The sequence below is a fragment of the Aulonocara stuartgranti genome (genome assembly GCF_965226115.1).
Source record: "Aulonocara stuartgranti genome assembly, chromosome: 18".
NCBI lineage: Eukaryota > Metazoa > Chordata > Actinopteri > Cichliformes > Cichlidae > Aulonocara > Aulonocara stuartgranti.
The window spans coordinates 9,480,317-9,505,711 of record NC_138954.1 but is presented as its reverse complement, the minus strand read 5'-3'; the positions used below and the strand labels follow the sequence as shown (position 1 = coordinate 9,505,711).

The 25,395-nt window shown below is 39.2% G+C and overlaps 1 protein-coding gene across 3 annotated transcripts in view; it reads left to right on the top strand.

Annotated features, from left to right (window-relative positions):
- Window positions 1-24,008, top strand: part of tesk2 (testis associated actin remodelling kinase 2) — a 35,446-nt gene extending 11,438 nt beyond the window's left edge. For all 3 annotated transcript variants that reach the window (XM_082512484.1, XM_082512483.1, XM_082512482.1), the window contains exons 5-14: window positions 762-883; window positions 4,189-4,237; window positions 11,543-11,689; window positions 12,944-13,026; window positions 15,239-15,323; window positions 15,587-15,670; window positions 16,521-16,607; window positions 18,689-18,827; window positions 20,503-21,033; window positions 22,376-24,008. In XM_082512484.1, the coding sequence (XP_082368610.1) occupies window positions 762-883; window positions 4,189-4,237; window positions 11,543-11,689; window positions 12,944-13,026; window positions 15,239-15,323; window positions 15,587-15,670; window positions 16,521-16,607; window positions 18,689-18,827; window positions 20,503-21,033; window positions 22,376-22,665 (1,617 nt within the window). In that variant the 3' untranslated portion in view covers window positions 22,666-24,008. The remainder of the gene's footprint in view (window positions 1-761; window positions 884-4,188; window positions 4,238-11,542; window positions 11,690-12,943; window positions 13,027-15,238; window positions 15,324-15,586; window positions 15,671-16,520; window positions 16,608-18,688; window positions 18,828-20,502; window positions 21,034-22,375) is intronic.
- Window positions 24,009-25,395: the final 1,387 nt, after the last annotated feature.

Here is a 25,395-nt window from a genome sequence, read left to right as displayed (position 1 = left end):
TATGTGTGTGTGTTTGTATTTGCAATGGCTCCAAAGTATATCTTTAAATTTGGGATAAAAACAAACAAAATCAAAATCTGCATACACGTCTCTATTTCGTGTTACATTTGATGTTGATTAAGAAATATTTGCTTCTAAATTTTGATTCAACTTTCTTGGTTTTGACTTTTAGGCATTTAAATTTAAACATGCTACCAACATAGCACCTCTTGCTAGTCAATTGCAGTCAATGAAAAATAAATGCTAGTAGATTGTTTAAAAAAAAAGTGTACTGTACTGTTTCAAAGCTTCAACGGGAAATGTTTTAAAGTTGTCACAATCCAATGACCTGTTAGGTTTGCCGTGCTGGGATAGTCTCCAGCCAGCCATGGAGGGATTGAGTGTGATGCCACAACTATGTAACAAATCAATGGAAACTAAATCCTGACGCAGAATCATATAAAATTGATTGTGGAGCACTGACCTGACTGTTTCCTTTGTCATGGCTGGTCAGCATTGACTGACCTCATTTCACTTCTCTTTTATGTCCTGCCCTTTGTTTTTTTGGCTTCCTCTGTTTTCTTGCCTGAAGAACCAGATTTAATATTTTTTTGGGTTATAATTGCAGAAGAGCTTGGTTGCAAGCTGTTCAAGGCCTTAACTGTTGTGCTCATTTTAGGCATTATGCAGTCATAGTTAATCTGCCCTAGATATGAAGGATGAGACAGTGTTTGGTTGTATTTGACTGTAACTGAACACATTTTCATTTGACTTTTTTCCAGGTACGTCATCGAGCTTCAGACCAAGTTATGGCTCTGAAGATGAACAAGCTCAGCAGTAACAGGGCTAATATGTTGAGAGAAGTCCAGCTAATGAACCGGCTTAATCATCCAAACATACTCAGGTTAGTAATCGAATAAGAGTAATTTATTTTCCAGCCAGGGCTCTTAAAAATAAATAAATAAATAAATAACCTTTGTTAATTGAATCTTAATTTAAAATGTTGGTTGCTTCTAAAAGCTGCATTAATTTAACTTTTAAAACAAAGCAAGCAAAATCATTATTTTGTTCCAGATAATTATTACGTTATGGTGCAGATTTTAAGAAACTCATTCTTAGTAACGATTTCAGAAACTCTAGATGATATTCAGCACAAATGACTGTGTGCAGAAAATAATTTCTACTAACACCTGCCTGTGTGATGATAAACAAAATATATTTATAGTCTTCCACCCCCTTCACCACCACTTCTCTTCTGTCATTTGCTCATGTGCTTGTGGTTGTGACCTGTTTCCTTTGGGGTTGGTTTGAAACTGTGTCAAACATAGAGCCTATTAGCAATGGATTTTCTAAGCTGCCAACTCCTGTTAGGGTTTCACCAGATGCCTGGAGGCAAGAAGCAAGGAGGGCCCTCTCTGTCACAGGGAAGGGGAAAGGCAGAAGCTGTATACAGTCATGAACATTTTCTTTTCAGTTATCTGCTGTATGATTGGCAAAGTGTCAAAAAGTTGGTGACATTTGTGGTCCTTGCTGATTTGTGTTGTCTCCATTTAACATTTTTCAGAATTAAAATAGAAATCAATGTCAAACCGTTTTAAAAGTGCAGTCACAGTTTTGCTTTTCTTCTTCTTTTTGGACCTAGTACTAAATAAATAGTAACACAGGTAAGCATGATGCATTGATAGACTTAACAAGTGCCTCGCTTAGCCAGAGATACCTGCTAAATAGCACCAAGTAATGTAGAAATAAAGTGGATACTGTCCTAATAGTATATTAACTTTAAGCCTTAATAAAATTCAAAGGGGTGAGATATACACAAAAAATTGGCTACATAGTGCAGTAGTTTACATGTTTGCTTAACAAGTGAAAAGTTCCCAGTTCGATTCTAGGAGGAGACACAAATGTCTTTGGGGTTGCATCAGAAGAAGGCATCTGATGTTAAAGTCTGCCAAAACAAATGTGATCCCCTGTGAATAAGTGAGCAGCTGAAAGTAGCTTTTTTTCACTCTGTGCTGTTCTTGTGAAAGGGAAAATTGGATACATGTAGCAAAGCCTGTTTTAGTTGCAAAGTTTTAACATGGGATTCTAGAGGACTTGACTTACTTTTGCAGCCTCAATTTGCCATTTAAGGAACTCTGATTTTTGGAATTTGTTTTTGGGCTTCACTTTTCAGCGCCACAGGTTGCAACTTGGTCAGAACCTAGGCATCATGATGAAATTGACTTTAAGTTCCATTTTCTTTAAGATCTAACTTCCTGTTGAAGTTAAATGCACATAATCTTTGGCCACTTTCAACTTTGAATCCATAATTACGCTGCTGTCCTGCTGACTAATTTCTCTAATGTCCTTAAAAGTCTTCTGTTTCTGTAGTGTAATGCCACTTTTCATGACTTTATTTTGTTTTGCTTTGTTTAAACATTAAGAACATTGACATAAATGGACAAAGGCCAAAACAAAACTGGAAGCTAGTAAAGATCTAAAAAAGATACATAAATATGTGAAGCCTGTGGATTTGAGCAAGGCTGCCTCTGTTAATAGTTAAAGTTACTTATGTATGTATAACTTTGCATAATCATGATTTTTCCCAGTCTTTCAGTTAGTCAGTTGTTACAGTTTTCTTTGCAGCTGCCAGAAGAATCTTACACAGGTATTAGTGTTTTGGATGTACATGTCCTTTAAGGTGTATAAAATCAAATGTGCTTGTGGAATTATTTAACCAATGGCTGCTGTCCAAGAAAAGTTTTAGTTTTCCACATCTAAAAAATATGAATAGTATATTTTAGTTCTTCAGATTGTATTTGTTTTATGGTTCTTAAATGCAGATCTTATCCATATTTAAACCTCTTCAAATGACATCTGTGGTAAAATGCAAAGGTGTTTAACTTTAATTTTACTGCAGGAAAGTATGGAAAGTGGGTACACTTAATAAAATGTTGAATATGAGATGTTATTTCAATTAGAACAACTGTTTTGCTATAAAATAGGTTTGTTATTTTGTCTTTGTAGTAAATATTTCACATTCTACTTTGGGCATGTGTGTGGGGGAGTGTGTGTTTACGGCCATGCACACATATGCATAAATATCTTTGTGTGTTCACGGACACACAAGCACACATCGTTTACAATGCCATCTTTGTTAAGCGTGCTTCATGGTTTGTGTGTCTGTGTGCTAACAAGCTTGCACTGAGGGGGTCATTGTTAGCTAAAGTCCAATAAGGGCCCACAGAGTTGACCTTTTCGTTTACTTCAGAATTATGAGGTCCTCAACTGAGTTTGTGAACAGTTGGTTCATGTGTTGCTCTGGACACACACACACACACACACACACACACACACACACACACACACACACACACACACACCATTAGATTTCAAGTGAAGGGGTACACAGCCCTCTCTGGGCTCAATTTATTTTATAAATACAGATGAATAAAAAGTCATCCAAAATTGAGGAAGAATGATCTGACATGATAAGTTGAGGCTGTGTTTATCCTTGATTAAAGTGTTTGTCATTGTGGTAGATTTAATTATTTAGTTATTTAGTTTAATATCAGAAATTGAATTTGTCAGTGTGATTATGAAACACTGACACAACAGAAAGGGTGTTAGCGTGATTGTGGTTTTGTTTATTACTATATTAAAATTTGCAGGAAAGGCAGAGGGAGAAATGGAAGGAATGCAGGTGAAGCAGCTGAGCTGTTATTATCCTGCTGTTATGAGACTGTCTGACAGTAATCACCGGTCCGGTCTTGCCTATTGGAATTTTAATCTTTTCTCAACTGTTGTTGCTGCTTTCTTCTCTTCACTCATAACAGAAAAGGTCACAAAGTATTTTAATCTATTTTTTATACACACTACATAGCAAGTGATTCTATAGTGTAATGGTTAACACATTTTCTTGGCAAGCAAAAGGCTGTTACTTTGATTCCAGCTGGAAGCACAAATGCCCTTTGGGGTTGTATGAGGAAGGGTATCTAGTGTAAAACACCTCCTGTGATAAGGGAGCAGACAACTTCTTCTAGCAAGTTATTGAACTAGTTAGAAACTGTGTTTGTGGCTTGCAAAGATAAGAACATTTGTCTGTCAGTGTCTCAACCACATTTTTCTTTTATCAAGTCAAATTATTACACATATCTTCAATTAATCTTTGAAATGGTGCTTATAAAACATGTTTTAACAACAACATTTTTCATTGCATCTGTCTTCTAGGTTTAAAGGAGTTTGTGTCCATGAGGGCCAGCTTCATGCTCTCACAGAGGTAGGAGAACATATGCACAAACACACAATTTCACACTGAAGCTTCTGTGCACACTAATATGTGAGATCAAAGCGTGGCTGCTAATGAAAGGTCGAGCACTGGGGCACCTATGCTATAATTCTTTTTGTGTTAGTGTGGCTTGTGTGCGTTCTTGTTATTTTCAAGTGAACACCACGTAATCCATGAGCACAACACAGAAGTGCACAAGCCTGTAATTGTGGAAAACCAAGAGAACTGAATGTCCTTATTTATGTGTAACCCTTGGCCTCTGTGTGAGTAAGCGGGAGGGAGAATTTGATACAGGCAACTAATCAAGCTTTCCAGGGAAGGTAAACGTTTGGATATCTTTGTGATTAATGTTATTTAAATTCACATAGCCCAATTTTAGTCACAGAAAATGTCCAATAGACACATGACATATCTGAGTCTGAATGAAAGGATGAGTTGCACAGAACATCAGGTCTTATCCTCCAAATTACAAAAGAATAAACTGAGGCAGAAACAGAACCCTTGGTGGCGTTTATGTTATAGTAAAGGGCCCCTTGTTACCAAGTAGCTTTGATTTTTCTCAAGTCATTCTGAATACTGAACAGTATTCTCCAACATTGCAAGTTGCTTTTTGCTTCTCATGTGTGTTTTTTTTGGGGTAATTTAAATAATAAATACAATGGGGTAGTTGTTGCTCGGGAGGTAGAACAGGTCATCTACTAATTTGAAAGTTGGTGGTTTGATCCCTGACTGCTTCAAAGTATCTTTGGGCAACTACTGAACCCCAAGTTGTTCACCGGGGTGTGAGTGCTAGATAGAAAACAGGCGTAGAAAAAAGTGCTTCTATAAATGTGAGTGAATAAGAGAAGTTAAAAGCTTCTTTTAACTAATAAAGCTTTTTGCTTCTGTCAGTCTCAGATCTCCAGGCATTCAGACATAGATTTCTTTTTGTCTGTATTTCTGTAACAAAAGGTTTTAACAGGAGTTTATTAGCCTTGTTCTAACCCCTAACATGGAGATTACTAAATTATGAATTACCGTAATTGTCGGGCTATAAGCCGCTACTTTTTGCACAAGCTTTGAACCCTGCGGCTTTTAGTCAGGTGCGGCTTTTCTATGGATTTTCCATGATTTTTGTCATATCATAAGACGATTTGTTTTGTTTGTTCCGCTGTTGTACGGCACTACGTTGCCTGGCGGAAGGATCGGGGTTCAAGAGTGGTATGTTAGTCACATGTCCGTCCGCCAGGCAACGTAGTGCCGTACGAAGTAGCGCGAAAAACAAACTTCAAAGTAGCGCTACGCATTCAGCGGGAGTCGTGGATGACGAGCGGCGATAAACTTGCGAAAAGCAAGTTATGCCCAACTCCACCGGTGGATTCTGACAGCGTGGAAAAGTGCGAAAACATCCACGATCACCAACGGATTTTGAAGGGCTGGACTGCTGCATGATGGAGAGGAGGACACCGCCACGGCCCTTCTGAGGGTGTTCGACTCTGACACTGACAACGAGGATTTCTTTGGTTTTGAAAGTGACAACGAAGGAGAGAAGCGGAGAGTGGATGACGAAGCCATCCTGAGCCTGTTCGTTTCCGACATTGGAGAAGAGGACTTTGGTGGTTTTAGAGCGCAGGAAGAAGAGAAAGATGGTGAATGACTGACTTTTCTTCTTGTTAAAGCCGTGTCACTGCACCTGAGCCTAAAAGGTAGGCCGAATCTATTTTCTGGTGTGCTGTAGGTTACTGTTATGTACTACATGTGCAAATATGTACCCATAACTTGTTTTTCAAAATATTAATAAAAGGGGTGTGTCTCCAAACAGCCATCTCTTTCCTGACAATTCCCTTTGTGCATATTCTCTTACATATGATAAGTCAACATTGAAACACCTGCGGCTTTTAGTCAGGTGCGGCTAATGTATGTACAAAACAGGATTTTCCCCTGATTTTAGCTTGTGCGGCTAATATTCAGGTGCGCTTTGTAGTCCGGGAAATACGGTAATTAATTTTGAACTAGTAATGTTATGAAAACTACAACTCCTGTTTTCTTGCAACACGTGTTGCACATGTTGCAATAAAATTTGCCCTCTGCTGCTTAATGCAGTGTAAATTTAGTCATATCACAGACTGCGTTTTCTGTTCGATAAGTTTTTAAAATTTTATACACACATAATCTGCCTAATGATGTGCTAATGTCAATCTACATGAACTTTCATTTATACAGATATACATCAACACTTCAGCCACTGATGAGCCAGTTCATCTCTGCAAATGATTATGTATGAATTTGCATGATATGGTCAGTTACATGTAAATGTGGGGTGATAGACATGGGCTATCTGAAGAAAGAATACACTGTTAGAGATGCTCCCGGACTCACACATATGTTCTAAATTACACTGCTGTGCTGCACAGTGAATGTGCTTATTGTAGCCTTGACAAATAGAGACTGACACCAGTTTTATAATAGAACACATCTTGAGATGCTGAATTTGCACATATGGTTGATCGTAGTTGCAAAGGGAAGTACTGCATATTGTACTATGCATACGCACTGTGGTAGGTCTTGTATTCCTTCCTTCAGCGTAAACAGATCCTGTTGTATCGTGTCGGGGCCAAGCTGTATGCTCTGACTCTGGTAGCAGGCTCATGGCGTTTTGTTACCTGACCCCCGCTATGTGGCTATGCTCAGAGGAAGAGGAGAATGAAGTTACTGCATGGCCTCAAGCTGCTTCAGTAACACTGACTGACACGCAGACACAAGCACATCCCATGTTAGCGCATATGTTAGCTTGAAACTGAAACACTGAAGTGCTGTTAGCATTCAAGAGAGCAAAAGTTGAAAATGATAGATTTGATTTTATTGTTTCATGCACAGAAAATAAGTCCAGCATGAAAGAGCTTATAAGACACAAATAGCAGAAGAAAGAAGAAAAGAAAAAGAAGAAAATTAAATGGTGTTGGAAAAGCACCATAACTCACAACTGCTAAATAAATAATCCAGTCTGATGTCTTCTCCAGGGTTTAGATATAAAGGCATCCAGTTAATAAACAACCTTTTCATTCTGTCAGTGCACAAAAACATGTCTGGATTTTTAACAGACGTTTTATTAAATAAAGTCGTCCTTAACTCGTCTAAATAAGAATAATCCAGGAGAACACTGAAGAGTACAACCTGCATACCTCCCTTGTATTAATTCTAAAACTTAAATTTTTTTTAGTTTTTTTTCCCCTTCTTGTTTCAAAGATTGGCTTTGAATGGTCTATAGCATATGATAGAATTAAAACCTTCTTCCCCATTTAGGTAAGGAAACCCTTGAGATCTACAACTGTTTTTTAATCTTTATTACATTATGATGATCTGCTCTTTATAAATGTGCCTGATAGTAACTACATAAGGTATACCTGTACATAATTATGCGTTATGTTTTGTTATTAGCTTTGCAAATTGTGCACACATCATTGCTGTTTGTCTTCAAACTTTCCTGTTGGATTCTTTCTATATAGAACTTTCCCCTCCTGGTTCCCTCTTACGTCTGCGCATACACGTGTATCAGGAAGGCTTTTGCTTTTATATATTTGATAAATGTTTCTCCACAGAGTAAGAACAGAATCAGACAAAAACTTTTAAATTTGTCTGTTTTTCCTGGAAGTAAATAAAGAAGGGCCTGAAATTCTCAGAACTGGTTACGGTGGAGGATTTGAAGTTTATTTTATTTTATTTTATTTTATTTTATTTTGCCTGTCCCGTTTGGCTCTTTTGCCATCAGAATTGTTGTCTAAAGGCAAAGAAAGATGCCCAACGGATTTACTTTACCAAATTGACCATCCCAGCCTTGCCGTAATGGTCCATTTGATTCACCTTTTATTGTTTATGTTATTTTCACTTGCTGAATACGGGACAGACTTGACTGGGGGAAAGAAGGGGAGAAAGAAAGAGGGAAAGAGAAACAGCTGAGAAGAGGGACGGGGGAGAAGGGCAAAAGACAAAAACCAACAGAATGGGCAGAAAAAAAAAAAAGAAAAAAAAATGCATATATCGATCACCTGGACCTGCTGAGAAAGAAAAAAGAAAACAAGCAGAAGAGAACAAGAGTAATAGAATAAACAACATCACAATGATATATGGGAATATGACAGTAAATACTAAATATTAAACATTATTGTGCAGCACATAAGATCAACAGAACACAGTGTGCTTTGAGGTAGGAGCCAAAAAGGGTGTAGTTTGTGGGTGTGATCACCCGTGTGTACACCTGTGAGCATGGACGCGCTCCTTCATGTAATGATCTGCTAGAGGGTGTGGGGGGGCCCCAGCCCCGTCCTCCAGGGCATGAAGCAGGTATGGAGGAGATCAAAACTCCAGACATCCAGAGGCCCCCAGAACACAAGAGACCAAGGAAGACCAACAGAGGGGCAGCCGCGCCACTGTCCCAGAAAGAGCTGAGGAGAGTCCCAGATGAGGGCTCACTCAGCAGCCGCGGAGCAGAAGCCAGGGGGAGTTGCAGTGACGCGCCCGTGAGCTCCGCCGGCAGCCAGCCGTGCCTGAGTGACCGAGGAGCCCCAGGCCGAGAGGCCGGGGGCACCCCACCTCCGAAGTGGCCCGAGCGAGCCCCAGGCTCCAGGCCCTGATAAGCGGCCGCCAAGTTTGTCTTCAAACTTTCCTGTTGGATTCTTTCTATATAGAACTTTCCCCTCCTGGTTCCCTCTTACGTCTGCGCATACACGTGTATCAGGAAGGCTTTTGCTTTTATATATTTGATAAATGTTTCTCCACAGAGTAAGAACAGAATCAGACAAAAACTTTTAAATTTGTCTGTTTTTCCTGGAAGTATATAAAGAAGGGCCTGAAATTCTCAGAACTGGTTACGGTGGAGGATTTGAAGTCAATTTTAAAGGATCAGGAAAATGCTACTCTTGGTTAATATAATTTCTCCTCAATTTGCACTGAAATTGGTTTTAACCTTCATATTTTATTAAATATGTTTTGGACATTGTGCTGTGCGCTGTCCTCTTGGCCAGGGTCCTCCTGAAATAGTATCTTGGACCTGCATAAATATATATATATAGGCTATAATAAAGGGTATAATGTAGGATAAATATAGGATATAATAAAAGGAATCGTTGCATGATGTGGGTATTTGGCATCTGCACTGGATTACTGTTTCACAGGCAAATTATCCTTTGAAGACTTAGCACAATGCACAGTGATCTAGACCTCAAAGACTTGCTCTGCTTCTGCTCAGCTTCATTTTAATGCATCTTATATGAACTGCTTCTGCAATCGTAATCTGGGCTAATGGTAAGTCATGACCCATGCCAGGATTATACTGCTGTTTGAAGCTGCTCCCGGCAGCAAACAAGAACTCTTTGTTTGAGTCTTTCCAGGTTTTTTAACCGGAAACACAGACAGTCCTCCAGAACTGTTGTGACCAGCCATACGTTTCTTATTTCCTCAGCTCACTGCATCTTAAATGATCATACTCGGTACTTGCATGGCCCAAACGTGCCATGTTTAATGATCAGTTTGGTGCATCAGTACTTCCATAAACAGGATGAGGTAAATTCCGGGAAATACACAATGCATGAGTGAGAGGCTTTTTAAAATATAACTTTGCTTTTAGTTTACACGACAGGTGCACTCTTCTGTAAAATCGTGTGATTTGCTTTTCTGACTAGGCATACTTTGTGCGTATTCTGTTGGTGTGATTATAAACTGTGCGAAGCAGGGAAGTTGGATTAGTCTTTTTTTTTTTTTTTTCTTTTTAATTGACTGCACTTGGGGTTTCTCCTGTTGTGTTTCTCTGTTTGGAAACTCCAATCAGGCGTAGACAACAGATGTTGAACTCTGTGGCTACTGAGGAATTTACTGGACAAATACTGTAATCCTCTGACATCTTGAAGCGGTGTGCGCATGTGTGTCACAGTATATCTGAGGGTAAAAGACCGCAGGCAGCTCAATATTTTGGGTCCAATCGTCCAGTTGCTTGAAATCCACAAACATCCAAAGGCACAAAAAGCACCTCTGCTGATCCCCTGTAGAAATTGAGAAAGACCGTAGTCCGGTACATGGAATTATCAGCTGTGGAGGTTAAGACAAACATTTCAGCAAACGTATGTGAAGAATATTGTTGGTAGTCACTGATGACAGGACACAGTTTTTACATATTTTTGCAAAATAATTTGCATTCTTTATTCATTTTTTTTTTCCTTCAGTTTTACGTGATGTGGATTTGTAGGTTGGCCTATCTAATTTATGTTGGGCTTTGGAATCTAAACCTTTATGACACTTAACCCTGAAATGATCTGGCTAATATTCAGTTTCAGATTCAGCTTGATTGGTATTAATCTGACTAGAAGCCCAGTTTATTTATTGCATTAAGAAGTAGAGTACAGTTTCAGCTCTCATTGCTCTAATTCAACTCCTGTCAGTCATAGAGTAACCACAGTTAAACCCGAGCAACTCCTTATCTCATCTCTCACAGTTTTAACTACAGTTGTTTTTGATATGTGACAGGATTAGAAGGTCTTTGCATGCAAGACCCGAGGTCAGCTACGTTCTTCTGGACCAAAGCTGACGGACAAACTGAAGGCCCCAGCATAGCTTAAACCCACGGAGCAGGTTTACTAATTCGCCTACACGGTGGGCAGATGGTTCCCATTCATGTTAAGGAAACCAGCCATTCTGCCAGCCAGTTGAACAGGCTGCAGGCCAGATTTTGTTCAGGCAGTTGGTCGATACATTACCTAACCCACCAAGCAGGCTGTCAGTAGTCACTGAATCCAACTGATCAGTCCTCTACTCTGAGCTGTCAAATGAGCAGCTAGTAACATGATTAGTCAGAACCTCTGTGCAGCTTGAATTTACCTCTGTATTTTAATGATGGTGAGTGTGATTGCACCACTGTGACTAATGGATTGTAAAGCCAGCAAGTCATTCTGTTCTGTTGCTGGCAACAGGGAGTGTTATCTTGCCATGACTGGAGTATTCACACCAACTCTATCTAATTCCACTGAAAGGAATTTGATATCTCCCCATCTCACTGTTATAATGACCTGTGTAGGAAGGAAATGCTTTGTTTTTCAAGCATAGTAAAGCAGTTCCTGGTTCAGTAATACCAATAATATGAAATAATTTGTTCTTCCGCACATTTTGAAACCATATTGCACGTTGTCTGTTCTCGAGCTTCAGCATTTTAAAAGCAATTTTCTGTGCCCTACTTTGTTCAGGGTTATTTTAGATCTGAATGTAAATCTTGTTTAAAAATAATCTGATATTTACCAGTTAATTTATAGATGTGTCTTTCTCTTCCTGTAGTACATCAATGGTGGGAACCTGGAGCAACTTCTGGACAGCAACAAACACCTGAGCTGGCCAACCAGGGTGAAATTAGCCTGTGATATCGCCAGCGGTCTGGCCTACTTGCACTCTAAAGGCATATTCCACCGGGACCTCACCTCCAAGGTTAGCTAAATGGGTAATTGTGTCATTAAGAGGTGAAACGGGAGCTAAAAATGGTCTGCTTATATCCCCCCAAAATGAACACTTGGACATCTTCAGATTAGAACCCTTGTGGTGTATTTCTTGTAAGTGTTTTTGTGTGGAGAACAATATAAAATGTTTGACTTTGGCTTCTTTATGAGTTTCCTGTGGGGTAGTATATAATGAAATACTAGCTGTACTAAACAGATAATTGTTTTTCCATTTTCTCATCCCAGGATAATATTCATAAGACTTTCTTAGTGTTATTTAGAAACCTTAAAGTATGTTCAGGTGTGTCCCTGTAACACAGTTTACAAAGAGTTCAGCAGGTTTAGGAATAAGTGGAACCTAAAGACCGCTAACACTGTCACATGTGATATTTTGTACCAAGCAGCTTCTAGTTTTCCAACTTGATCCAGAGCCATGTTGGCGCAGCGAGGGAACATGAGCAGTATGCACTCTGCTGTAAAATCATATTTATTTCCTCTCTTTGCTTTTAGCTCTTCACCTGTTTACAAAATAATAATAATAATAATAATAAGTACCTGCAAAAAAATAAAGCGTGTGAAATTTTCCACTGGACTAGATGAAAACGCAACACGCAAGAAAAGCCTTTTGTGGTCATATGTGTACTCATAGCCTTGCAAATTATACTTCCTCAAATTAATAGAGAGTCTATTTACTTGGACTCATACCGGTCGGGGAAGTAAATGAACAAAGCAACATTGTCTGCTTTGTATTTAGTTAAAGCTATGCACTGTTCTAAAGACTCTCTCCTCTTATTGTACTGTCCTGCTTTATTGGAGAAATTATTTTGTAGTTTACAGAGCAACATGTTGGTGTACCATTTATAAAGGCAGGATAGAAATCTAGTTGTGCACTCACTGTGTCGTATGTTACTCCAGTCAGTAGAGCTGAATGTTAATGTTCTACGTACTCACAGTTTATTTATATGCCAGTCTGGGTAGCTGTGACTACTAAATGTCACAGTTAAGTTACACAGGGGTGTGCAGACAAAGTTAGAAGTGCATGTGCATTAGAAATTTCAATAAACGGCATATTTACAGCCTGTTAATTTAATCTGAAGAGGAATGTTCAACAGGAAAGATGCAACACCATGTACAGTAATGGTGAGGAAGTAGAGGTTTGGACTGGTATTACTAGCTCACAAAAGTTTTTTTTGGGTTTTTTTTTAATGCAACTTCCTCAAGCAAACGTGTCTTTCTGCATTCACAGAACTGCCTGATCAAGAGTGATGACGGCATGTACACAGCAGTGGTGGGAGACTTTGGCCTGGCAGAAAAGATCCCTACCAATCTGTAAGGAGGACTCACTGATCTCAGCACATATTTACACCTGGATCATAACTAGTATTAAAAATAATAAACAGCATTTGGAGGCCGTGCTTCTGGTTTTCTACCAGTGTTACAGTCGTGCTTACTCATACTAACACTGAATCTAAATTGTGTTGTAAAAGGGGCCGGCTGTAACCATGAAGTCATTGATAATTATCACCCAGCGTTAGCTTGATCTGTCCTTGTACCCTTTCATTCACTCACTGTTTTTAGTTTTTACATTTAGTGTGTTTGCGTCACAGCTCTTCTCATCCACCTCGTACTAGACTCAGTAATTTACAGCTGTCAAAAACCACACGTACCCCACGTACTGATCGACAAAGAGTAAGGGAAAACACTGATGAACAGAAGCACATTTAGTAGGTAAAACTGCAGGCTCTTTTTTTCTTTTCAAAACCCCAGATCTAAAATTAGATTGATTTTAAGACAGATGACTCAAAACTGAAGTTTAACAAGGCTGATGTCTGCTAGTACGTAACCAAACTGAGATATCCGTTCGCTTGTTTTATCTGGTTAAAAAAAGTTTATCAAACTTCAAAGCTGTATTGGACCAGTTTTATACTTGCTTGTAGTGGCTACTAACATCTCTAGGTGTGTCACATAGTTTGGTTTATGTAATTTAACTGACTGGGATGATGTCTTTGCAGGGTAGCCTTTTTAGCTTTGTCTTGATTTGTTTTTAATTTATCTGCACCACACTTCCATTTGTGTCAGGAATAAATGATCATATTGCTACTCCATTCAAATGCTGCTCATTGTAATGAGTGCCAGAGAATATTGCAGGTCATAAGATTAATATTCTAGCCTGTTTTTTGTTCATTACTGCTCTCCACATGATTATTTTTGTACCTTTCTGTTGTTGCTGTTACAGCTAACTCAGAGTCTTCCTCCTCTTCTTCCTCCTCCTCCTCCTCCTCCTCATATCACTCACAGGGTTATTTACTGACACATAGGTCAGGCACTAACATTAACAGCCGCCTCTACATTTCACATTCTCTTCTTTAGTGTTTTGATAACAGTAGGATAGTATCAGTGCCGGGTTTTACTTTTTTAATCCTGCAGCAGAGTAAAGGAGTGTCTCTGTTTTGTCTTTTCTAAACTATATTCAGGAGCGCTGTGCATAGAGACCAAATAATAACTTATGTAATGCTTTATGCATGTGGATATGTAAACATGTATGGGTGTTACTGTGCTGAAAGTAGCCACTCCCGTTATTATTTATTATTAAGTGGGAGAGTGCAGTTTGTCAGGAAATGATGAATCTTGGCTTGCTTAATCCAGTTTAAAAATGTATGAAGCAAAGGTCATTTAAGTGAACGAATTAGAGAGTTAAGAGAAATGTTACTATATCATTTTAAATGTCATAAAAGGTGATTAAAAGGTCTGCCTGGTAGAGTCAATACCAAAAACCATTGGTAGTAAATTAGAATAGAATGTGGTTATTTGTAAATCTTATAGACCTTATAGACTTCTTTTAATAGCAGTTTGGAAAGTGTCTGAGAACTGAGGAGACCTGCTGCTAGACCTTTGTGAGAGAAATATTGTCCCCTTTTTGTCCGATATGCGATTCTCGCTGCTCAAAAATACTGTGTGTTCTTGTTTTGTATTTTTCATTCCATGATGTACCAAATGTTTGCAATTGGTAAAAATCAGCCTGCCTGCAGTCCAGACTCTTCTATGACAAAGCCATGCTGCAGTAATGGATGCAGTATGTTTTTTAGCATTGTCTTGCTGAAATATGCAATCTCTGAAAAAGGAATGGTCTGGATGGGAGCATATGTTGCTCTACAAGCTGCATGTACCTTTCAGCATTAATGGTGAGGTTAGAGTTTGCATGTTTTCACAGATGTTCTATATCCATTTACTCCGCTAATGCACTCAAAGAGGCTTTTACTTTTTAGCACACGGGTAATATAAAGCCTCATGTTGTATTAAACATACTTCCTTTACCCACTTTGTGAACATGGTCAGGTCAGGTCTCTTCCTCGTTCTACACTCACTCTTGCCTTCCTCAAGTTAAAAACAACTCTGTAAAAATATTTTAGATCAGTGAAGCAGGAAAGCAGAGTTCTAGGTTAATCTTAAAACTGCAAAGTTTCTTACATTTTCTGGCTTTTTTACTATGATGGCATGTTGAATATAATAAATTATTCTGTGTCTGTGATGGTGTGTTTAGCGCTGAAGGAGAGAAGCTTTCAGTGGTTGGGTCTCCTTTCTGGATGGCTCCGGAGGTGCTGAGAGATGAACCCTACAATGAGAAGGTAGATGTTTATCTTTACAGCCAGTGCTGCTATGGCCTCAGACTGGATTGAACATAAACTTTGATTAGACATTGTTACAATAGTTTTGATTAAACCTAAACAAACCCCGATGGAAACTGAATCTTCGGAACTGTTAATAATAGCAGATAATTCGCAGTTACTCTGATCTGAATTGTTAGAAGGGGCAATTTTATATTTTTATAAGCAGTCTTTATTTGCTCTTGCGGGTATGTGTGTAAATATTAACGTCGATCTGTTTTCAGGCCGACGTGTTCTCCTATGGAATAATCCTGTGTGAAATCATCGCAAGGATTCAGGCCGACCCCGACTTTCTTCCCCGCACAGAGGTGACTGCTCATCTGCCTCGCATCACTTTTCTGATCACATGACCTTGCAGTACTAAGTCTACATGTTTGCACTGTACACAGACTAATCTTGTTGCTATACCGTGCCTCTCACCATGTGTACACAGTAAAACAGTTATTCACAGAACAAAATGAGTGTCAACCATTTTCCCACCCATTTTAGAAAAATATAAGTGAACTTCAAATACTTACTATTTATTCATCTAATGAACTTTCTCATTGTGCTTATGTCCAGGCTCTCTTTGCACAAGGCCGATGTTTACCGTTTATGATGTGAAATATGTAAAAGGCTCAGAATATAGCTGTTCAAGTTAGTTAAAACCACCCTTTTCAGTCTTATTTATAACTGCAGTAGCATCTTACACTGGCATTAAAATTATGAAATGCATGTTAATAAAATACAGAAACTTTGATCACCTGTACATTTGTTTTGCACACCGTTTAACATTAAAATCCCTTACCAAGCATCTACTGTATGCAAGTTGGCATGAATTCATTAAGAATGATAACTGGTCAAAAGGGTAATCCTTTGCATTTCAGTGTGAATTGTGCCCTTAAGCCGGGCTTACAAGTGAATCCAAGTTAATAATAAAGCAGCTGATTATTAGTTCTTGATGGTCTAAAGCAAAAGAAAACTTGGCAGCCAGCAGGATCATGTCAGAGGGATTAGTTTGACACGAAGCTGGCTTTGGCAGCTGAGTTACAGTATGTCAAACATCTGCTGAAGTGCTGTCAGTCTCCGTCTTTATCCCACTGTTAGAATATGAATTTCCTGTTTGTTCTTCATGTATTTCAAACCTCTTTGTCCCTCTCGCTTCGCCCTCCTGACCAGAACTTCGGCCTGGACTATCACACATTCCAGCACATGGTTGGAGACTGTCCGCCTGACTTCCTCCAGCTGGCCTTTAACTGCTGCAATGTGAGTCCATTATACAACCTCATTTTTTAAATTTCAGAAATAATAAAACTTTAAAAAGCAGGATTCAAATAATCCAAGTAGTGTCTGTGAGGCTTCAGGCTGCTCTAAAGGCTCTGTTTCTAAATTTTTTCCTACTATTTAAATCGGTATGATGTCAAAAAAAGAGCAGATATCTGTCATATAGCCATTTGAGGCCCACCCACCTGCTCTTCAGTCCTTGTGTTTGCAACCAGCAGCCAATTGGAATAAAGTTGGCTTAATAATGGTAGAGAAGCTAACATAGTTTATTTCAGACCAAGTGAAATGAGCGACTTCATCAAAACCCATGAGATAAACTGTGATTCATTTAAAGTGGCTCTTTTAAAGTCCAATAAACAGCTTAGGTTTATTTTAAGCATAAAAACATGTTGTTTACTGGGAGATGTACGTGGTCATTGCTTATCGATTTCCAATCCTCTGCTTTCCATCTTGTGCAACAAACATTCAGGGCTGCTTATCTCTGACCAGCATTTACAGGAAGTAAACAAAACATAACTGTTAAATATTTAAAATTCAATAGAAAAAAATAAATGTGCTTGTTAGCACTAGTTCACTGATAATAAACACCCACTGTCTGCTTGTGAGAAAACAGCTTGCAGGCAGCAGTAGCTTTAAAGTAGCTCATAAAGTTGAGGCTTCAGTCTGTTTTTATAATGTGTTTACCACAAACTCTGCTATGTTGAGACAACATTTCCCAGTTGGCTTTGTCCTGGAGTTTCGACTGTTTTATTTCTAATTAGTTAAGTAACGTTCATTCCCTTTTTCAGAAATAAAGGGGCAATCTGATTATGTGAATAATCGGATTTAGCTTCCTCTCCAGAAGGGGTTCTGTTCTCTAAAAGCAGAGCCACTCACTTGGCACGTTCTGCTTTTCTTAAGTCATATACTGGTTTGTTGTAAAAGTATCTAGAATAAGCAGCAAGTAAATGAAACCATAAAATAAAATATATTTGCTTATAGACTTTAAATGAGATTTTGCTACTTTGTTTTACTCACATGATCACTGAACTGAAAACACGAGTTATTTTTCACTGAAGTTAATTACAACCACAGATGATGAGAGCATTAAAGATCTTACAGCACCCTGCTGATTAAGACTAGATAGGCCTCTTCTATCCCTTCTCATCCTTATCTCTTGTCTTGCTTTTATCATCCTTATCCTTCTTCAAGTCTGTTTCCAAGTCTGTCTCTTTCTGGCATTTCCTTGCGACTTCTTTTGCACTTCTTTGACAGTTAAATATCATCTTTTAGCAACACTTTCATTTTTTTCACACTTTGTATTTCATCCCAGCTGTCCATTGCCAATTTCTTCTTCTTCCATCTGCCTCCCCTTGTTTCTCTTGCTTTTATTTTGCCTCTCAGCTTTATCATTTTCATTTCATACATTTCTATCCTCATAAATTCAGTCAGTCACTATTCTTGGAAAGGAGGGGCTTTCCTGCATAGGGGAATTTTTTGTAATTTTCTCATAGGGATTTTTAGCTAGAGCCAAACGTTAATCAACGGCTATATGATTAAAATATTAAGCACGTTTGAGTTTGCATTTCTGTCACATAGGGTGACTCATGGCCTTTAATGTAAGGATATGATTGTACTTGTATGTGCTGGCACCACCTAAAGGTAAATCTAATTCTTAGCCATAAAATAAACATTTTATTACTAGATTTTATTGCTAAGGACAGTCGAAAATCATAGTGACCTCAGATGTTCATTTTACTACTTGTCTTAGTCTTATACCACAGTCTGCTGAGCAACTGAACATTTCCCAACTAGAGTGCCAATAATATTATAAAACCGTCCTTTCTTTGTGCCACTATGGCACCAACCTGTAAACTACAGTTTAAGGGTTTTGGTGTCATCGAGTAATGTAATGTGAACTATGACACTGTTACATAATCAACGCAGTTTTCATGTTAAGATAAATGCAATTCTGTTTGTGTGTTTCTCTTTACCTAGAAAATAATTTACAAAGTGCAACCTTTGATAATGTTTATTACTGTCACTATCAGCCTTCTCCATATCTCCTTTTTCTTCTCCTTTAGATGGATCCTAAACTCCGTCCATCCTTCTCAGACCTCGTCAGGCACCTCGAGGAGATTTTCGCACGCCTTAAAGTTGAAGATATGGAGCACGAGTGTGTCCTGCTCACTGGGGACAATGACAAGAAAACCATAGCCAAAGGTAACAGTCCCCCCCCCCTCCCACTCTCACATAAAACTTCAGCTTTACAGTCCATAAAGGCCACGTCGTTTTATTTACACGGAGATGCTTGTAAATTCCTGTGAGGGGAGGTGAAAGGAGGGGAAACTGTAAGCAAACAAGGCAACAGAAATTTCCCTCACCTCACCCTTGCCACTTACAACAGTACAGACTCTGCTTGTCTTATCTTCTCAGCCTGTCAACTATTTCACCATTTATCCAATGTCCAATCCAACTCTTCTTTTTCCTCCTAACACCACAGTGCTTCTCATCTCAAATTTCCCACGTGTGGGACTAATAAAGGTTATCTTATCTTATCTCAAAGCAAACGGTCACTTACAAAGGTGCTGTTTACACTGCCCTCACCCTAAACATACAGCCAGGCTTGCTCAGGCCAGATTTTGCTCCTTCCAAACAGCTTCAGCCATGTAATAGCCCTTATTTCACTGACGTCTGTATTCACTATTATCGCACTCAAGCGAGCTATTTAAAGTGCATCATGTTAACATTTATCTGAGTGTCCCTATCACTGACCCAGAGCTCTAACCGTGAATCACTTTGATTCCTGAAAATATAAACTTCATCCACGGTAGAAGAGGAAATTTGGTCAGAGATCAACATTCCTGCTTGAGACACTTAATCCATGCAGGCCCAGGTTTCACTTCTAATTTGGTCCCGCGTAGAGCCGCCTGCATGTCTGACACATCATGGAGTCACGAGGAGCCAGTAATGATTTTGTTTGGGCAAGCCCCAGAGCTTCACCCCCCCCCCCCCCCCCCCACTACATGTTATGTCACAGCTGTGACATAAAACATTTATACAGCTGTCAAGATTATTGTTTTCTTTTTATCCGATGAAGGTGGCAGAACATATAAAACGCAGTCTTAGCCTGCTGGCATGAGGGTGATCCCTCATGTAGCTGTTACTGTGTGGAAAACAGGGCCTGACTGTGACACCTCTCATCAGCTGTTGGTTGTTACATCATAAACTTCCTTTTCGCCATTCCTCCTCCCCTCTATGTACCCATCATCCTCCTCCACCTCCTCCATCTCCCTCTCTCTGCTGATAACATCAATGTTTCCCGAGACCAGGATCGCCCTGACAGTAGGAAATGTTTCTGTTGCATAACGAAAACGTAAAAGCCAAATATTTTTCCAAAGGAGCCTTTTTTTAGTCCACATGAGTAAAAAGAGTTTCCTGGAATAAAGGAGACACCTGGGGGTCCACTACAAGCTTTGAGAGGAGCTCGTATTTTTAGATATATTTATGCTATGCTTGGAACCGTCTCAGTACTTAACTTTAAAAAATATTTATACGAGTAAACCCTTTGTTTTTGAACAATGTTTAACAACCACCGGCGAGACGGTTTCTTAATCCTGCCATGATTCCAGCGCTGCAAGAATTAAACCCGACCACACCACTGAAAACGTCTGTTTAAATAATCTCATGCAGCGCCTTGGGAAACTGTTAACATACAGGCTTTGATGGAGTATCTGCATACACGGCCTTTAGCCTATTCTGCCATCTAGTGGTTTTAAAATATTCCTGCTTCACCTTCTGTATGGCTATGTCAAAAAAAAACCTGAAATACACTTCTGTATTTTCTGTAGATTTTATGTAAGATGATCACAGAAAGCTCTTGTTCTCTTCATTTAAGGGGAGAAGATCCAAGGCTTCAAGCGAGGGAATCCTCTTGGTTTCCAGAACGATAAAATCCCTCCTAAATCACCCCGCCCCAGACGAAACATCTGGCTCAGCCGCAGCCAATCGGACGTCTTCTCCTGCAAGCCAGGAAGAAAAGTCAATGTCCAGGACCCTTACTATAACCCCCCTACTGCCAAGAGAGCCTCCAAAGCCCGCAAGATCAACCCTTTTACAGCCCGAGAAGATCTGTGCGGGGGGAAGATTAAGTTTTACGATGTGCCCAGCAAGTCTGTCTTCTCCCTGGTGTTTGACCTCCACTCGCCACCTGGAAGTGTGTTCAGTAACCAACCATGTGCTCTCGGGCCCGGAAGAGCCCAACAAGAGGCGTCTTATTACTGGCAGCAGCTGCCGGGAAGACAGTGTCACTCCTTACCGGTATCGCCCCAGCTTCCTCGCTCTGAGATCTTCCACCTCGCCGCTGCTGTTAGCACCAACAACGGTTCTGTTAATTGTAACTCCAGTCAGCTGTCCACAACTCTTCTAGGTGAGCTCAGCGAATGTTTGTGGAAAGATAAAAGATGAGCTTCAAGTAGAAAACAATCAACTAAAATTAGATTTTAGTTTAGTTTAGTGGCTAATGGTCCCTCTTTGAAGTGACATGTCAGGGACATTTGTGATTAACCAAGCAGTTTGCATGTAGCATGCAGCAAGCATTGTAAATAAATAACATTTTTAATTGCTGAGTGTGTAAGTAACTCTTTGCTTTGCGGTTTAAATTCTAAGCTAGAGGATTGTGAACTCATAATATGCTTCTTTTCAGCTAAGAGTGCACCATACATGAGGCGAGTAAGGTGATGATAACCAGAAATAAGGAACTCATGTTCAGTGCTGCTTTTGAGCAGGTTTTAAATAAGAGGATAACACGTTATCTTCTGTCAGTGATGACCACAGTAACGACCAAACCATATGTGTCATATTATTACATTACCTGTTCACTTTTAGGTTACTGTAACAGACATGAGTCATCATCTGTGAAGTCAGTTTCATTCCGTCTGTTTCATATAAATGAAACGGTGTGGGCCATCTCATTCTGCAGGAGCAGGAACAGAACAGTCTGTAATTATTAGGGCGAGTTTCCTCGTTCATCAGTTTTTGCTCCTTTAGTGTAGGTTGACAAGTTAATGCGATTATTTAAGTGTACATCTTTTGGGATGCATAAGAAAACTATTTGAGTTCCAGTGCAAAGAACACTGGAACAAGGACATAATTAGTAGCTAAAGTTTGGAAACTTGCATGGTTTAAATGATAAGCATGAGGGTGATGAATAACTGGCAATATTTGTCTGCAGATGCCGTGTGTGACCTTATTAAAGTCGTCCTTTATGATCTCAAAATAATAATGCACTTTGAATGTCGGACAGGAAATTCCAGTGGCAGTCAAATAGAGCAGCCATGTAATTGATAGTAGCTTTCCATGACTTAGTGTCACCGATTTACCCTATTTACACAAGTTTAAGTTTAGCCATAGATCAACATGTGTGTCCTACTCATAGTGTGAGAAATCTGTGTTCATCTGATCAACAACACTGCATCCAAACTACTTCAGATTTGGTTTGATGAATTATCAGGAGCCCGAGTTAAGTGCACTGCTGAGTTTGATGCTGCTTGGATGAAGGATGTGACAGACACACACACACACACAGACTATTTTTGTTGCTGTCCTTTTTACAAAACAGTAACTTTATGATTACCTATATATGATACATTAATGGACATCTGTAAATTGTAGCTACAAAGAGTTAAATTCAACATAATTTACAAGTACAGCAGTCTTTTTGTTGTAACCTTTTATCCTTACTCTTTCGGCTTTTTTTTTTTTTCTCACAGGTACTAACTCACGGTCTGATGCAGGCCAAATGGGAAATGACATCCGGCAAAAGGTGGCGCTGAGCAGCTGGACGAAGAAATATGTCGTGGTTGAAATCCCACCCTACTGCGGGCAGAGAAGAGGGGAGGACGACGGGGAGGTAGAGGGAAGTAAGGAGGACTCGTTAAGGGAGAGCTGGTCTCCGATGATCCCCAGCAGTGAGAGAGACAGTGGAGAGGCCATGGACTGCTCGAGCAGCCCGGAGGACGAGCAGGAATGGGAACGGGGGACAAACACATGCCCAATGTAATGCACCCGCGCAAAATGCGTCAACACACTGAGGTGGTGGAAAAGAAAGCGGGGAGGACTCTGACTCCACAGAGGCAGCCGAAAACGGCTTTTAAAAGTAGACTGGACACATTTCAAATTTTTTTGGAGAATAAAAGATAAAAGGAAAAATCACTTGATTGTGATCTTTCAAGTGAATGTATCACCTGTTGACTCAATCAAGCACACTTGATTTGGATAAATAATTATTGTTCAAAGTTTCCACCCAGGTGTGAAAGTCAGCAATAGCACAAAAAGCTTTTTATCAACACAACGGACCCTCTGCATAGAGATTATTTTTCTGAAAAGGTTGTTTGTATTTAATATTGTGAGATGTAGATTTTTTTCTTTTTCCTCTAGTCAGTGTTTTGTCTATGAGGAGAGGTATTGAAGAGCCATTGTGTTGTGTTTAGGTTTTGATACTTTTTGTGTTCATTGAGAAACAAATGCTTATACTGAATCAAAAACCCCCGCATCAGATTTACAAGACCGTACGCTGATATTCAGATGAGAACGTGCCTAAAAGCACTCACGAGACCGATGTTTAATCTCTCCCCCAGGAGAAAAAGGGTGACAGAGTTAAGGGTTTGTCAGTGATTTCTCTGTGAAATTGGGAAAAGGGTGGTTCCTCACTGCTCATTCCTGCCAATTTAAAAAAACAACCTGGTGTCAGGCGACTGAAATCTTTCAGGAACATTTCTTGTTCTTTTGACATTTTTTAGCCCGCTAACTTTAAAGTACAGAAAAAAGAGGAGAGATAAACTAGTCAAACGAAAGCCAGCCAGTCTAAGCATTTTTTATTTCTACCCTCTGTAGGCAAACATAGATATTGTAATAAATGTCTTGTACATCTGTCAGGCCAGATTTCCAAAACAGTCCCTCCAAAAAAGAAGCAAGCCAAAACACAGGTTATTTACTTGGATGTGTTCCAACTCAAGACAAGTTTAAAGCCACACGATGCAAATTTTAAAGAGCAAAACTTAAATAAAAAGCCAAATCTGAGATCATACCACAACAAAGGCTGAAAATCCTTCTACGCTATGCACTGAATTATCCCTGGATTCAGAAGGATATCTGGATCTAGCTTCATATACATCTCAAAAATATATCACAACTCTGTCTCCCAGTTTTGATCATGTAAAGTTTTGATGCAAAGTTTCCAGTTTTTCGCCATCTCTCGCTGGTGATAAATCCTTCCAAAAATTCCCGCATCTAGATTTGTACGTACTCCAAAAATTTATCACTTCTGAGTTTGCCAAGTCTCACCACTGATTTAAAAAAAAAAAAAAAAAAAAAAAGAAGGGAAAAAAGAAGATAAAATAATAATATTAAATAATCCGTCCATAATATTTGAGTGCTTCTACTAGCAGACGAACCATCCAGTGTGTGATGGGTTTGAAGTAACAACCTGCTTCCCACTTTACTCTTCTGATTAAGTATTACAGGATGAAGCTACTGAAGCATAATTAAATCCACTTTAAGGTTGATAATTGTAGCAAATGTTGGTAAACTATAGAAAGACGGGTCTTACGTCAGACTTATAAAAAAAAAACAGGATTACTGTAAGTCATACAAACAGTGTTATCAAACAGTCCTTACAGATTTGTGCGTTGTCAGAAACTTTTCATGGTGGTATTGTTTTAACATTGCTGATACTGAAATCACTTTACTTAAAGGACTCAGTTGATGATTGGGTGTAAATATGTTTTCCAGTTTAACATCATAACCTGGAGTTTCAAAGTCTTTCATGGTGACTTTCTGCTCTAGTGGAGGGAAAACATTTAGGCAACAGGAAGTGCCGCAAATAAATGCAGTTGTTATTTGGTAAAACTGAATAATTACAGCGTACAGTACAGAATTTTTTAAAGCTGCTAACATTTGGTTCGCTTTGTTTAATGAACTATGAGACCCTGTGACTTGTTGTACTTTACACTCCACTGAATGTCTGATTTGAATCAGTCGTCTTTAGTTTTTCCATCTCCACCTTAATGAGTATTAAAATCCTTGTAAATGTCTATCCGAACAGCTCTGTGTACAAACTAAATGGCTCATAAAGATTAGATTCATAGTGTTGAACATCAATGCCGATATTTTTTCCTTTGTGTGGCTTTTGTTGCGTTCTGCTGATCTCAGTCTGATCCCTCTAATAAGAACTAAAATGCACACATAGAGTGATATATAGAGTCCTGTCCTATCACTACTCCTCTATGCAACTTTTATCACAGTTTTACAGGATAAAAGATCTAATTTCATATTTATATTGAAAAAAGTAATGTCTTACCTTTGTATATTTGTGTAAAATGTTTGTGGTACTTGCCTTGTTGAATACAGATTAAGATGTTTTTTGTTTTTCTGATTGAATAACAAGTTTGCCTGAGTTTTTCTTGTCTTACTTCAGGATGACTCCCGTCACCCTCAGAACTCACACTTCAGATTCCAGAGCCTATTTTAGCTTTCAGAAAAGGTCAACCAGTCAGTCTTTAATCGGTTTATAATCACCAATAACCCTAACAAGCATCACTGAGTTGGAGGAGGAAGCTAGAGTACCTGAAGCTACACGGGCAGCATGGGAACATTGAAACTCTAGACAGATTCAAACCCAGGAACCTTCTTGTTGTGAGACATTCGTGCTGACCACTGCACCATCCTAAGCGAGATCTGTTTCTAAAATAAATGAAACTTCCCAATTTGATTTCCATGCCTGGAGACTGAA